The sequence below is a fragment of the Lontra canadensis genome, unplaced genomic scaffold (assembly GCF_010015895.1).
Source record: "Lontra canadensis isolate GAN:19392208 unplaced genomic scaffold, GSC_riverotter_1.0 scaffold3, whole genome shotgun sequence".
In the NCBI taxonomy this organism is placed as follows: domain Eukaryota; kingdom Metazoa; phylum Chordata; class Mammalia; order Carnivora; family Mustelidae; genus Lontra; species Lontra canadensis.
Genome location: NW_022630997.1, coordinates 36,615,704 through 36,631,727, shown reverse-complemented (window position 1 = coordinate 36,631,727; position 16,024 = coordinate 36,615,704). Strand labels below are relative to the sequence as shown.

Genomic DNA, 16,024 nt, shown 5'->3' with positions numbered 1-16,024 from the left:
TAAGGGAGAAGGGAGTCAGGAGTTGCTAGCCTCACCTCGCGAGGGTGCTGGTTGTCTGCGATATTAATGTGCTGGTATTGGACCAGGGAGAGCAAGCCTGGACTTCTTGGCTATGCTGGCCATTTCCGCTTCTGCACTCCCTGCTTCTTACCCTCCTGCTGTGCAATCGGGGATGGGGTAGGGGGAAGGGGGGCAGATGCCCAGGAAGACTTCTGTCCCCAATCTTGTGCATAGCTTTTTATGCAGAGGCCCAGCAGAGGGCGCTGTAGTAGGTTGACTTGTCTCTGTGGTTCCGCACTCAGAGGCACCTTGAACTGTTTTGTTACAACTTTTGTCATTCTTACGAGTTAGAGATTTTTCAGGTCTGTCTGCACGTCAGCGGTTCTCAACTTGCCAGGGATGACTGTGCTCCGTGGGGCAGTTCACAGTGTCTGGAGACATATTTGGTTGTCTTTACATCTCCATCAAACTTTTGAATTGTTGCTAGAAAGATAGTTATACAAGTATAATTTCTTGCTTACCTGTTTTTATAGGTGATCTTACCTTGTATGGACCTTTGTGTCCTGCTAATGCCTAAAAAAGAACCCTCAAAATTTTCAATTCCTTTGGTTTTAAGAGTCTCTTTCAGTTTAACTCAGTTATATTCTAGCAAACATCCAATTTTTCCAACATCACTCCCCTTCCCCAATGGCATCTGAGTGTAGGGGGAGCTCATAGCTTGGGAAGGAGCCAAAGAAAGGTCCTGGTTGGTCCCTCATCTCTAGGCCTTCTTCTCTGTTTTTATGAATCCGATGGTAAGCTGCTTCTGGAATCATTTGTGAGTGTTGGACACTGAATATAGCTGGGGTCTGGGGGGGGTCCCCTTCCCCACACTGATTATCCCTCAAACTTGACTTGGCCCTACCCTGGTTCTTGTTTGGCCTCCTGAGTTTCAACAACTTCCATCAATTAACTGTTAGAGAAGACCATCCACCTCAAGGCCTAGGTTCTGGGGTCACCTTGCCTCTTTTCTGGGCTATGCTTTAAATGATGTTTATTTTCTAAATAAACCCCAAGTCTGAAAGGTTCAGTTCAATGGCCATCTTTTCCCTCCCTGGTCCTCCTATTGTATTATCATAATGGAAGGAAGCCAGGCTTGTTCCTAATTTGTTTATTTTCTTACTCTCCTTTATGCTCCGCTGACATCCCCTTCCTCCTCAATAAGGAGCCGTCCTGATAATAATGAGTGTCTGTTCAAAGGGTTCTTGTATATATATTATGTATGTATCACCCAAGAGAAGTTATTCTGCTCCTTATTTTCTTTTTTTCTCATGATAATGTTACATGTGATTTGACCTTGATGCTTTTCTGTGGCTATTTTTTTAAATAATTTTATTTATTTTGAGAGAGAGAGTGCGTGCACAAGAGAGCAAAAGCTAGGGGCAGAAACAGAGGAAGAAGCAGACTCCCTGTTTAGCAGGGAGCCTGATGAGGGACTCCATCCCAGGACCTTGAAATCATGACCTGAGCCGAAAGAAGGCAGACGCTTAACCAACTGAGCCACCCAGGGGTCCCTTATGGCTATCTTTTTAAAAAAATTTATTTATTTGAGAAAGAGAGAGAATGAGTGGGGAGGGGCAAAGGTAGAGGGAGAAGCAGACTCCCCACTGAGCGGGGAGCCCACTGTGGGACTCTATCCCAGGACCCTGAGATCATGACCTGAGCCGAACGCAGATGCTTAACCAACTGAGCCACCCAGGTGCCCCACTTCTGCTGTTTTTGTGACGTGTCCACAAAGAGGGTGTTAGGGTCTGTGATCAAAGGAACGAGACCGACACAAAGCGAAAGTCAAGCAAAGCTTTATTTCGCGCCAAGCATGGAAAATCAAACTGACCAGTCGGGGCCTTCTCTTACAAAGAGGCGACGACGACCAGGACACCGACCCCGACGACTTCCCTTACCTGGCGAGGCCACTCCCCAGCGACGCTCATGACGCTCCTGACAACCACGATGCTCCCCGCAATGCTGCTCCCTGCTCCTGATGACTACCCCTACGACTATCACTACTACTCCCCTGCCTCACAGACTAACCTTTATAGAGGTGGTTGAGCCCAGCCCACATACAGGTGGCCAATGAGATTGCAACACACAGGGAAAACTGCATAGTCATGCTCGGTCCCCAGTACTGGTGGCCAATTGAATTCCAACTCACCATAGCAAATATATGCATGTTCCACTGATTGGATGTCTCCATGCGGCCTGGCCTGCCACCCTCTCCAGGAGGGGCAGGGTCAACCCAAGCCCACAATGAAATGGCTCCCTCTGGCCAAGCAGGCCCTTACAAGGACAGCTTGCTTCCTAGGGTAACCAGGCTCTGTTCCCCTCTCCCACATGGGTCTGGACATTCTCCTTCTTCCCTTTCTTTTCTCTTAACTTGCTCCATTTTGATGCCACTCCCAGTGATCAAAGGTGGTCCCCGAAGTGTCACCAGGGGCCTCTTGCCCTTCCCCAGGATTGGGGAAGGCACATCTTCCCCGAGTTTCAGCTGCTGTTCTTAAGTTGGCCTCCGGCTTTCCAGTGAATTCCTGTTGACTGCTCTCAGGTCCATCAGTCACCCTGGTTTCTTTCCTCTTCTTCCTGTGGAAACACTGTATCACGAAGGTCTTGTTGATTATTCCCACTCCATTTGTATCTGGGGTTCATGGGACTACCTTGCCCCCTAGTTTTGTGGGAAATGTTGTCCACGGACTTTGGGTTTTGTTCTTGACTTGTTCTTCTTGTTTCTCTTTGGGGATTTGGAGAGACTGGAAAATGCTGTTGCTGCCACTTCTTCTCCTACTCTGCACTTAGGTATATTGACATGAAAGGTAAGGTGCTTTAAATATCATTTGTATTTCTCACTTTATCTCATGGAGCCTAGGTTACAAGAGCCATGCTGTTTCTACCTCTGGCCTGTTATTTCTAATTGCTGCACAGTGTTCCACCAGGTGCATCTACCGAATTTGGCTCATCCTCTCCTCAAGTCCTGGACACCCACCTTGCCCTCAACTCATCAGCGCCACAATTAACCTAAGGGTCATTTACATTTCTTGCTATGGACCCTTACGGACCTGTGTGAGGATTTCTTTATAGTATATCTCAGGGATTGAATTGTTGGACTAGAGGGTAAATGTGCAGTTAATCTGATTAGGGGTGCCCATGGCTCTCTGGAAGGCTGATCCAGTCCCAATTCCCAGCAGCCATCCATGACGGTCACGCTCTCTCCATGTTCCAAATCCCACACCAGAACATGGTGGAAGTCCTGGCTCCCTTCCAGGACCCACAGGAGCTTGGGGAGGCTGGCAGCCATCATCTTCAGGTGGTTCTGTCTCCAAATACATTAGTCTGCCTAATTGTGGCTGCCTTATGCGGGCGCACAGCACCTGCTAAATTCTCCACAAAATTAGGACATAGGACACTTCTAGTTCCTCTGTGGGGTGCAGGAACATGAGTGGGGGCCCTCCCTTTAGTCCCTCTTCCCCTCTGTCCCACCCCAGCTGAGGAAAACTCTTTCCCACTGGGCAGGGATTTCTCACAGGACCTACCTATGTCCCTTCTAGAGTAGGTCTATAAAACTGTTCAGACCTCCAAGTACTCTTCAAAATATAGAGGGAGTTTGTAGAATGTAAAAATCCACTTTTTACATCTTTGCCAGCCCTGGCTTGCAAGAGAGATTACATTCTAGCTCAGTCAGTCTCAAACCTGGCTGCATATTGGAATTATCTGAGAAGATTATAAACATTACTGATGCTTGTTGTACCCAAAATAAATTAAAGAAGACTCTGTCAGAGTGGGCCAGGCCTGAGAACCATGCTCTAGGGACTCCAAACAGCCAACACTGACATTTAAAGCTCATTAATGATCCTTTTTTTTTTTTTTCCTGGTTGATAACCTCCCCAACCCTCAAAGGACGTTGACCGACTTGGAATGAATGTCATGGCATGAAGTGTGGGGAGGTGAAGAGCCATGATATTTAAATCCTTAAAATATTAAACATTGAATATATACAATGTGTGTACATACAGATGCGAAGGGCATGAAGGGAGCTTCAGAAGTGGAGGCGTGACCCATCCTGGAAGCACCCGTGTGCTCCTGACCTTGGTCGCGCTGGTCCTTCCACCAGACACCATCCCCCTTCCGACCATATGCTCTATCAGATCTTTGCTTCATATAAATCTCCAAACACTGTTGCCTTTAGCTTTGTGAGCTTTCCACTTTCATACCAAGGGAATACAGTGTAGTTATTTTTTAGTTATTAGCTTGTTTCACGCTTCATTGAAAAAAAAAACTTTCCTCGTGGCTTTTTTTTTTTTTTTTTTTTTTTTACCTCTGCTGTTTGGAGCTTAGACCTCTCTCAAGGCCTATCTCTCTGTGGTTAATGGAGAGGGTGTAACATGCATATTTCTTATATTCTCAAGTTGATACATATCTTTACCCTCTTCTGAAACACACAGAATATTTTTTTTAAATTTTTAAAAAGTTTTATATATTTAAATAACCTCTATACCCAATGTGGGGCGGGGCTCCTACTCATGACCCCGAGAGCACGAAGTGTATGGTCTTACAATGGAGCCAGCAAGCCTCCCCCTCCACATGCAGTACTTTTAAAGTCCAATGATTCTACTCTCAGTGGATCAGATGTTGTCAGTATGACAGTTCTTTTTTTTTAAATCCTCAAATTACCCATTATTAGTATTGTTTTGTAAGTCAGCATCTATTTTTAGATTCACCTGCAGGATCGATGCTCACCATTCCTTCTAGCCCCTCAGACTCTCTGTCAAGGATCAAATTTCTTCCACCTGAAGTATGTCCTTTAGATTATCTTTGATAGCCCATTTTCTCAATTTTTTTTTTTCTGAAGATGTCTTTATTTTATTCTTTTCCTTGAAAGATGGTTTCATGAAACACTGTTATTTTTTTTCTCAGCACCCGGAAAATATTATCCCATTGTCCTCTGGCTTCTATGAGAGCAACGAGAAGTTAACCATCAGTCTAATGGTTCATTCTTTGGAGATAATCTGCCTTTTCTCTCTGGCTGACAGAATGAGACACTAAGTGGCTTTGTGCGTGTTCACCACGACGCGACTTTGATGAATCCCCAATCATTCAGTCTTTAACTATGGCCTCCTCTCCTTCTAGCCCGTATTCTCTGGGGTCTGGATTGCACACATGCTACAGCTTTCAGCCCATCCCCCTTTCTTTTCCTGTCCTGCGACTTCAATGAAGTTTCTCTTAGGTTCCATTTATATAAATGTGCCATGGGGCTGTCCTTCTCTTCACTCATCGCGTCCCTTCCTCTCCCCTCCCATGCCATCAGCTCTGCTCACTGCTTGCTCCCAGAATCTACCCATCCCCAGAAGCCCACTTCACCTCCCCCTTCACTGCCGCTCTCAGGCCTCTCCGGACTTCTCCAAGTTGCATTAATCTCCTCCTTCTCTGTCTTTCACAGCAGCACTTACTGTCCTGTGATGAGATAACATGCTGTAGAGCAAAGAGCCCCGGACTTGGAGTCCGAGGACCTGAGTTCAAATTCTGGCTCTACCACTTACTAGCTCTGGGACCTGGGGTAAGTCACTTTTCTCGCTGACCCTCGGTGTCCTCAGTTATGAACTCACGGTGGTCGGGATGTTAGGAGGACTCAGGGGGATGAGTCCCCAGATGGTGCCCAGGACTGGCTGTGATAGGGGGCTTCTTATGTAACTCCCGATGTATCCTTTTGCCCCCCTGCCTCGACATAGAAGCCATCTCTGTCAGACTCACAGTCCGGGAGCTGGAGTCCAGCCCTACGACTGCGGAACTGTGGCTGTGAAGCCATCCCTGCATGAAGGGACTGAGGTCCCTGGCTTGTGTGCCTCCAGTTCGCACCCCCAGGGGCCATCTTTTCATCCTTGAACATGCTCACATTCTCTGTTTAGGAATCATTAGTCATTTCTCATTGCCCTCGAAATTAAGTCCAGAATCCTTCCAACGGTATGGAGAGCTCTTGGGGGCTTGGCCCCTGCCAACCTCTACGTATCTCACCATTGGTGCCACGCGGCTCCTACTTTGGCCCTTCCTCCAGCCACAGGGAACCAGTCGCTAATCCCCTTTGCCAACGAATCCTTGCCTCTGCACCTCTGTTTTCACCTTTCTGGTCTCAATATAGCTGTCCCTCCCACCCTTGACACCAGAGCTGTGTGGGGTGCCTCCCCCAGGCACTCCCTCAGCTCCTGGGGCCTTGAGCACCACTGGTTAGAGTGAGCCTTTTCTTAAAAAAAAAAAAAATCAGTTGATCTTTATTTCTGTCCAGAGTCAAAGCTTCTGGAAGGCAGGAACTGTTTTTCATGCAGTGCTGATTCCCAGGCACCCAGCGTGGGGCCTGGCTCCTACATAGCTGTTGAAGGGAGGAAGTAGAGAAATTATAGGAAAAACTACATTTCCTATTGTTGACAGGTAGGAACTGGCTCAGAAGGGACCTACAGTTGCGTTCTCCAGTCATCATTCCAGAACAGCTACCATGGAACATCGTGTACGAAGGCTGCCAGGCCTGGTTGTTGGCAGAGGCAGAAAGTTTCCATGATCCCTGGGGAGCAGTGTGCTTGCTCTCCAATCAGAAGGGGTCGGGGGAAGCCCTCCATCCTTTCCTTAGCCAAGAGGCCATAGAGTGTTTAGAAGGGACTGAGGTGGGATGGGATGGGGTGTGATTAGTGCTTCGTTCCCAGTGCACTTGACTTAGAGGTGATCCAGGGAGAGAGAGAGATGAGGAGGGCAGAGTGTGGATGGGCAGGAAAGTGTAACAGCTTCTCCTTTTAAGTGACCTACAGGCCTCCCAGCCATTGACTGATTCTCTTGGGGCTCAGGTTTTCTGTGGAAGGGTCTATGCCATCCTGAATTATGAGGCTTCATTACTTTTGGTCTTGGGCTGAATTATAATTTTGATTTCTAGGTAAGTGTCCAAGTGTGGGGGCAGAGTTCACAGATGTTTATTATCCCAGACACCTGGAGAGTCTGCTAGGGATGGTGTAGCTGGGGCCCAGGGACTCAAGCAGTCCCCGTCAGAAGTCACCCTCTGCAGCCTCTGGAGGGACTGGGTGCATGGGTGTGGGCAGCACAGCCTGGCAGTGCCCTGAACATGGCTGCTCCCAGGACAAAGTGACATCCCACTGTGGCACAGGAGTGGTACCCTTGGGGTAGCCGAGGCAAACTAGTTATGCTCTCCGGCACTGTGGCGAGCATGCTCACACATTAATTTAACATAGGCTCAAACAACCTTACACTGTAGGAAGGATTAATGGTACCAGTTAACAGATGAGGACACTGCCCTGGGTTTCGGAGAGGCTTGAATAACCTGCCCAAGGCCACCTGTTGAACAGGTCCCTGAGCTGTGATTTTATTTTTATTTTTAAAAAGATTTTGTTTATTACAGAGAGAGCATGATCGGGGGGAGCTGCAGAGGCAGAGGGAGAAGCAGGCTCCCCACTGAGCAGGAAGCTCGAGGCAGGACTCGATCCTAGGACCCTGGGATCATGACCTGAGCTGAAGGCAGACACTTAATCAACTGAGCCACCCAGGCACCCTGAGTAAGCTGTGATTTTAGTCCATGCTCTTGATTACTGCTCCAAACAAGCCTCTCCTCCCCCAGCATTCCAGGTGCTTGGGGCACAAGAGGCAGCATTCAGTGTCAGTCTGGGTCTTCTAGGAAGCAGAAGTGCAAGCGATTTCCTGGAAAAAGCACCATGAAGGATACAAAGGAGTGCTCTGAGTCAAGGGCACTGGGTTCTGTACCCTCTCATGCCCCCCGGGGCAGAGCAGGCTTCTGCGGTGGATCCTGAGCAGCCGCTGGGGGCTGTCGGATCCGGACACTTCCTGGCAGCAGAGTCTCTCCTGAGGGAAGACTGAGCAGCGGCTCCCATGGTTGCCACAGGCTTTATCCTCGAGCCCTTCACAGCCTGTTTACTAATACACTGGAGCCTCTGGGCAGGTGTGATGAAAGCTCAAAGGTGGCTCTCCAGGTGCAGCCTCCGTCCAGGGATAGGGATGGTTTCACGACAGGGTGGGGCAGGTTGCACACTGAATAAAGAGTTCCTGCCAAGGGGGTTGGTTGCAGGGAGGAGGGGTCAAAATGCAGAAACGTGAGCTTGGCCATTTGGCCCAGAGAGGCATTCTTTTCAAATTCTACCACTCAGAGGGACCTCTGTTTCTCACTTGCACAAAGGTAGAGTGTAGGTGACCGGCAGCCTCGTCTTCCCAGAAGAGAAGAGGAGGAGTCAGGGTCCGCTGGGACAAAGGGGGCTGGGGACGGGCAGGAAGCTTCTGCACTTAGGGGTCTTGTGGTAAGCAGCGAGCAATGGTGCATGAGGTGAGTGAGGGAATGAGCCTGGAGAGGTGGGTGGATGGGTGGGGGGTGGTCTCAGAGCCCAGTGTCTCTCATTCCCAAGCCTAGACTCTGCCAGAGACCAGGGGGGCCATTCACAGGTTTTAGATCGCAGACACGTGATATTGTCTTTTTGGTGTTACTGTTCGCTTTCAGATATTAAAATGTCAGGTACTATTCAGGTGGGATGGTTCAGTCTCCTGTCCAGTGCAACAATTCTTTCCTCCCCAGTTTTCAGTCTGGTCTGGGCTTCAGCTTGAGGTAGGCGGAGCGGAGAAGGGGGTGACATTTTCTGGTCCTTCTTCCTCCCGGCCCTTGGCTCTATTCTGTCTCCTCTTGCTTTTCTCCCAACGGCATCCACCTTTAGGGTCTAGGTTTTCTGGCATTGGGGCAGGGAGGTGGGTGAGGGATGGTGCTGAGTCTTCCGACAGATTCCAGGTGACCATCTTGGTCCTCTTTTGGCTGTCACTGTTTCCCTGGCAGAAGGCACGGACATCCTCCCCGGAGCAACCCCAGCGTGCATCCTCCTGCTTATGGGGAAATTGCACATGATTCTTCAGGTGTCCTGTGGTAGAAGGGCTCCCCACTTCCTTCCCCCTCCCTTCTCCCTAGTTTCCTACTAATAGCGCCTGGATGGGGAAAGGGTGGCTCACTTGATTGCCTCTTGATAAGTTCTAGGCAAGGAGGATGGAGGTGAGCCCCAATTGTGTTGGTTGTCTTTAAAAGGGGGATATGTAACAATGTGGTGGCCTCTATGTCCTCTGCTTTGGGTACAGGGAAAGTTCCTCCACACCTCCCATAAATAGGAGAGCAATGGAAGGGGTGTGGGGGGAGCAGGGAGTACCCATAGGAAAGCTAGAGAGTGACACGAGGGTGCAGGGGGGAGGAGTCACAAGTGTGTAGTCCCTCTCACGGTCACAGGGACCAATAACTCAGCTACCTTTTACCCCTTTGCTACGTGACCATCAGTAAATGATCCCACTGTGTGTATGCAGAGGGTAACCAAGTGGGTGTATAAAAAGGACTGTGCGTTTCTCCTCTCCCTCAAATATGATTAACAGTAGCCAACACTTCCACAGTGTTTCTCAGTTAATATTTTCGAATTCTTTATCTGACTTGAAAGTCATAAGGTGTCCTTGATGTAGATGGAGTAAGATGATGAATCACTTAAATGTCAGAGGGCATTGGAGAAGTCAAGGTGTTGGCTGAGCCTCACGTCACCCAGATGAAGGCAGGTTGAGCAGGTCACCTAGGCTTTCTGGCTTCTGCCCTCTTCCCGCTGCCCTGCCCTGCGAGGCTCGTCCCTCCACACATGGCTTCCTGTGCTCTACCCAGATAACAGCATCTCCCTAAAATCCTTTTTGATAAATAATCCTTTTGACAAATAATCAACTCCAGGTCTGGACCCATATCATCATCATGAAAGAATGCAGAACCTGAGAAAATTTTGAGCTGTTTTCCTAATGCCCACAGGTGGGCAGAGGAAGTCTTTTTACTTAAGAGGACCTACTGTTTCCAGGTGCTCACTTAGGGGTCCTGGCAAGATAACTGGGGTCATAACCGTAAGTCACTCTGCTGTTGTCATTAAAGCAGGGCTCAATGCTCTCCACAGGGCAGTGCTTGCTGACTTGTATTTGTAATCGATAGATGCTCTAATTCCTGCTCATTACTAATTCTTTGCTTACCCAATTAATCCAAATCTGTGAGGCTTAATTTGGAGGAAAGCGTGCTAAACTCAGGTCCTAATAGAAACTCTGCCCGCAGGCTCACAGCTGGTTGCTCTAGGCCAAGATGAGTCCTGGGTGGAATGAGGCGAGTGCTGGACAGCTCCTGAAGCCCTCTCTTTCCTGGTATCATGGAAACAGGATGAAGGGCAGGGATGAGTCTGGGAGAGTGGCAGGGGAAAAGTTTGCTGAACCTACTGACTTTTTCTTTTTTCTTTTTTAAATCAGGAATTATTAGCCGAGAAGATGCAGAAGATCTCCTCGAGAACATGACAGAGGGAGCATTTTTGGTCCGGGTCAGTGAGAAAATCTGGGGTTACACCCTCTCCTATCGCCTGCAGAAAGGGTTCAAACACTTTCTTGTGGATGCCTCTGCAGACTTTTACAGCTTCCTGGGAGTGGACCCCAATCGCCATGCAACGCTCACGGATCTCATTGATTTCCACAAGGTATCCTTCAGAGGCATGCTGGTCAGGAGCTAGAACTGGTAGAAACGTGAGGTGAAGGAGTGCCAGGTTGCAGGTGTTCCAAGAGACGGGGTGGAGAAGGAGCAGGTAGCCCCGCAGGTCCATAGGATCACAGGGATGTGTGGAAGGGTGGAAGAGAGTAGAGATTGTCTAGATAGGCTCTGGGGTCTGCTCTTCTTCTCTCTGGCTTCCTCTCTGACTAAGGCAAGCACCTCCAGCCCTGGTCCCTAAGCTTCTCCTCACCTCAAGTCTCTGAGTGCTCCCTACTGCTAACACTTAGGGACTAGCTGACCCATCTTCTGCCCAACCGCACAGCCCACCTGCAACTCGTCCCCAGGATGTCCTGCTTGAGGACATTCTAGTCAGGCCTCTGGCAACTTTGTAGAATTAGCTGAAAATTAGCCATCAACCCTGTGGCTTGAGAAGCTTTTCTAGTAGAGTTACCCCATCTCTTGTTCCAACTACAAGGATAGGTACATATGTGGTACGTGTGTGACTTTGGGCAGGTTCCTTAGTCTCACTGAACTTTACCATCCTAACCAGGCAAATGGATGTAAATAATAGTTCAGATCCCAGACCGATAAATGAGGCAATGTCCGTAACAATACTCTGTAACTGTGAAGTGGTGTGGAAGTTCTTGTTTTCCAGAACTCTCTTTGTCATTTGTCCCCCTACTGTAGACATCTCATGAGGAAAGATGGTGCCTTCCAAACTATGTATGTAGACAGAAGCAACTTTTGTTGCTGTTTTGTGTTTCTTTTGTTTTGTTGCTTCTTTTGTGACTGTCAGCATAGTAGTAACTGGGAGAAAGCCAAAGGTGGAACTCAGTGAGTCACAAGGGCGAGAGAGAGATGCCTAGAAACAGAGTCTTGGTCGCTCTCCATCTTCCTGAGCTTTGCAGCTGTAGCGAGGGTCACAGAATTCCTGGACTGTCTCACTGGGTTTTTGCGCTGTGATAGGGACTCTTGGATTGTTTTGCTTTTTCTTCATGGATGTCCCCAGGCCTCTATGGACAGCTCTTGACTTGACCTTCTAAGTAAAGCACATAGAAAATGACCCATTTACAAATGTCTAGATGTTGGGTGGATAGGACTCCTGGAAAACTGGACTAACCAGGTTTAGGGCAGATTTCTACCCATGTTGGGAAGAGCTTTTCTAACAACTCTAGGGAGTTATTATCCACACACACCCTCCCTGTAGAGACAGGGAGGGTGTGTGTGGATAATAACACCTTCTCTGTGTCAGGCATCATGCCCGCTGCTGTCCATCCATGTTCTTCCTTCCTCTTCATGACAGCCTTATGAGGGAGGCAGACTAGTCCCATTTCATAGATCAGGAAACCAAAGCCAAGGAGCTTGAGTAGCTTCCCTAAGTGCTCATGGCTGACACCACGTGGCCCAAGAGTTAATCCTCAGGCCATCTGCCTCTAAAGATTGTGCCTTTTCCTCTGTACCATGATGTTTGGTTTCCCTGCCCACTATAAGCTGCTGTGAGCAGTGATGAGCTTCTTGTCCCTGGAAGTATTCAAGCACAGGGAAAAGTCCATCTCTCAGAGACGCTATGCTATGGTTCCTGCATTGGAAGGTTAGAAGAGAAGACTTTGAAGGTCTTCATCTTCTTCCAAATCTAGGGTTGGAGACTTCCGATGTAGTTTCTTACACTATAGAGGGGGTTCATCTATGCCCATGTGGAGATCTGGTGGTCAGTGTGTATATGTTAAAGATTTAATTGCACAATTAATTTATGATTACATTCTAAGAATAATCAAGGACAATACAAGGTGAATGCCTTGTCCATTTAAAATCTCCCATTTCCATTCTCCGCGTTGAAGTATTAGTTTGCCATGTAACTATCCAAGTATTTCCTGGGCATTAACAGAGAAATTTACATAAGGAAAACAGTTTTGTTATTTTCCACATAAACTGGACAATTCTTTTTTTTCTAATTAAACTACAAATTTAATGCAATTCTCCACCCAACAAATACACCAAATAGGATGGAGATTTTAAAAAAAATGACAGGATTTTCCAGAAAAAACTGAAATGTACTTAATGTACTTGTTTAGACAGGAGAATTCTAAAAAATAAGGATAGTGGGGTGAGATTAAACTGGATAATTCTTTACCAGTTGCTCAGCAATTTGATTTTTTAGCAGGATCAATATATCCTATGTGTGTTTTTTCAAAGCATGGTTACTGGAAGTAGGCTGCTAAATTTTACATCCCAACTTCATCGCTGTGTGTGACTTTGGGCAACTACTAAAATTCTTGTGCTTTAGTTTTCTCCCTGGTAAGATGGGTTTCCAAACAGCATGCACCTCCTTAGGGTCCCTGGGAAGTTTCATTGAGATATCACTGTGTAAAGTGCTACGGCACTACAGCTGACATTTCTAAGTCATCAGGACGTTGGTTGTTATGGAATTGCGTGTGCTGAGTACACGTACCAACCACAGCCACACACATGCCCTGTGGTTTTCCATGATGGCCACTTACATAGCTTCCAGGTTTCTGTCATCACAAACAGGGCTGCAGAGCTTTGCTTGTCTCTGTCCCTTTGGGCACAGGCACAAGTTTTTCTCTAGGATGGATCTGTCATATTGGAATTGCTGGATGGAGGATGATGCACGTTTTCATTTGAAAAGATCTGCCAGATTGCCCTCCAAAAATGGAGTGCCAACTCATGCTTCTGCCAAAACTAGATGAGGCTGTTTCCCCACACGGCTGCCAGCCCTGGGGATTATCAGTCATTTTAATTTTTTCCCATCAGATCGGCAGATGCTCTATCTCACCATTGTTTAGCTTGCATTTCTCCAATTACTCCTGACACAGAGGATCTTTTCATATGTTTAATGGCCCTTTGAATTTCTTCTGTGGATTGTCCATTCCCGTCCATTGTCCATTTTCTGCTTAGATGTCTCCTTTCTTACCGACGTGTCAATTCTTCCGGCAACTAAATTGAGCTTCAGTTATGTCTTTTCAGCTTCTCAGGTTTTCTACTGGGATTTTTATTTTTATTTAAGTGGGTACTCTTTTCATTTATAGGTTCTTTAAAAAAATAATAGCCCATTTTTTTTTTTTTTAAGATTTATTCATTTATTTTGAGGGACATAGAGAGGGAGAGAGTGAGCACATGTTGGGTCAGAGGGGAAAGGGTTACGGAGTGTGGAGTCTGACACCGGGCTCCATCTCATGACCCTGAGATCATGACCTGAGCGGAAACCAAGAGTCCGATGCTTAATGGGCTGTCCCGCCCAGGTGCCCCATAAATAATAGCCCATTCTTATTTCACAGGTGATTTATCTTCTTATTCCACTGAGGAAATGAATACCCATCCCTCAAAGGCTCTTTCCATTTGTTTTTATAAACTTGATGTTCTCTTGGGGGGTCGGTTCTGTTGTTAAGTTTGGCATCTTTCTTGTATGGGTATGATTTTCCATAAGTATGTACACATTTTGAGTTATGAGTTAGTGTCTGAACTTTGAATTTCCTACTTATCCATCAATGGATATAGTCCTTGTTTCCCGAATCTATTCTCTCTATGCTGTAAGGGCTGCTGCTGACAATGAGTAACTCATCTTTCTGACATAGAAAGTCTGAGATTTTGTGGACTCTTTGGCCTCCCAATGGAGGGCGGTGCCTCTCCTCACTTCCGGTCCACCCCTCCTCACTTCCGGTCCGCCCCTCCTCACTTCCGGTCTGCTGAGGCAAAGACATCTGCAGCCTGGAGCTCCCCAGCCTGTCCCTCTGACACTTGCTCCAGCCCTTGCCTCACCTTCTCTCCTCTGACAATCTCATCCTGTAGGTCTTTTGGGTTTCAAGTACTCTTTAATACCAATCTTTGTTGATGGCCTTCCTTCTTATTTTCCCATACTGAATTTATTTCCATTTTCCCAATATGGCTCTATTTCTTTTTTAAAAGCAGATTTTTTTTTTCTGTCATTTCTATAAATTTGAGTGAGGAGGAGGCAGATACATATTCATAGACTTTCTATCTTGAACTGGCCTCTCTCTGGTGGATGTTTATTTCCCTTGCTTGATTACAAGTAATTCTTCCCTTTTGTTTTTTCTTTTAGGAGGAAATTATCACTGTTTCAGGGGGAGAGCTGCTGCAGGAACCCTGTGGACAGAGGGACAGCCCACCAGACTACCATCTGTTGTTTGAGTGATTTTTTTTCCCCCTACCCAATTGGATTTCTTTGGGTACCCATTTTTTGAACTCAACTTAAGAACTTCCTGGCTCAAATCCTTATGGCCTTCCGGAAGATCCACCACCACCAGCCAGAGGATTAAGTAGATTAGTATGTCTCAAAGGAAATGAAATATACATGCTATTGGTCCCCATCCGTGTGCCGAGGACAGAAATTGCTATTAGCTGATGCAGCTCTTTCAAGAAGAGTTTAGTTATGACCTCAGAGAATGAAGCCTATTTGCCATGGCCACCCTAAGCTGAGCCCCCAGAGCACATGGGTCATGTTTTAATAATCCAAAATAATTCCAGTGCCGAACTCTGAATGTAACCTGTGGTAGACATTCAATAAATGTTTGCGGAATGAATACAGCTCTTCTGAAAGTCTTCCAACACTAATCAGTTTTTTCTAGTAAGTTATTTCCTACCTGTTCTGTCTATAAATTCATGGAGAGTATAGACGAAATATTGCAAAGGATTTATATGGAAAATATAGATGCTGCGTCTTTTATGATGTACATTATTGCCCTCATATCATTGGAATAATTACCTAAGGCTTCTGAGACGCAGCTTCCAGAATAGGCAGCTGATACTGCCCTGCCTTCTTTATTTGCCTCTTCTTCGGCCACCCATCCTTGGTCTTGGAACATATTTTGACCCTGGTTTTGTGATATTGAGGCAGTGGTTTTGTGTATTCCCATAGATGTGCCCCAAACCTGGGATGAATTATAAATCCAAGAAAGCCTTTGCTCTCTAGGATTTGGCCCTCTTGATACAGGTTACCCGTATGATTACTTCTGCCTTCATGGTCCTTTTGGGTCTGATCCTGTGTTCACTTCATCTGAGTATGGTTTTCATATGAGTGAGATTCTCCCAGTGACTCTTCTGTAACTTTCAGGGAAGTGTCTTCATGCATATTCAGGTTCTCATGTTTATAGACACAGAGACAGCATGTTATGGGGGGGGAATATTATAGTGGAATCAAGCAGATTTGTGTTTAACTCCCCACCCTGGACTTGCTAGTATTTTAATGTTGGCAGCACCATATTTGGTGGGAGTGAAAGGATGGATGGGCTCTGTGCTTTGTCAGTGGACAGATGTACCTTACTTGATAGTCATTTCCCACATCTCTTATGCTCTCCTTCACCTGCTGCTTCCTCTACTCTTCACGTCCTTGGCCACTTGCTTCACCCTGGTCACTACCACTGCAAGTCGTTCTGCATAGATGCTGTTCTCCCTTATGGGGTATGTCAGCTTCATGTGAGCTGAGCCAAAGCC

At 46.9% G+C, this 16,024-nt stretch overlaps 1 protein-coding gene across 1 annotated transcript in view; it reads left to right on the top strand.

Moving 5' to 3' along the window:
* The window catches only part of SH2D4B (SH2 domain containing 4B), a 79,199-nt gene extending 64,124 nt beyond the window's left edge, over positions 1-15,075 (top strand). The window contains exon 7 of the mRNA XM_032877970.1: positions 14,634-15,075. Coding sequence (XP_032733861.1) covers positions 14,634-14,722 — 89 coding nt within the window. The 3' untranslated portion in view covers positions 14,723-15,075. The remainder of the gene's footprint in view (positions 1-14,633) is intronic.
* The last annotated feature ends 949 nt before the right edge of the window (positions 15,076-16,024 follow it).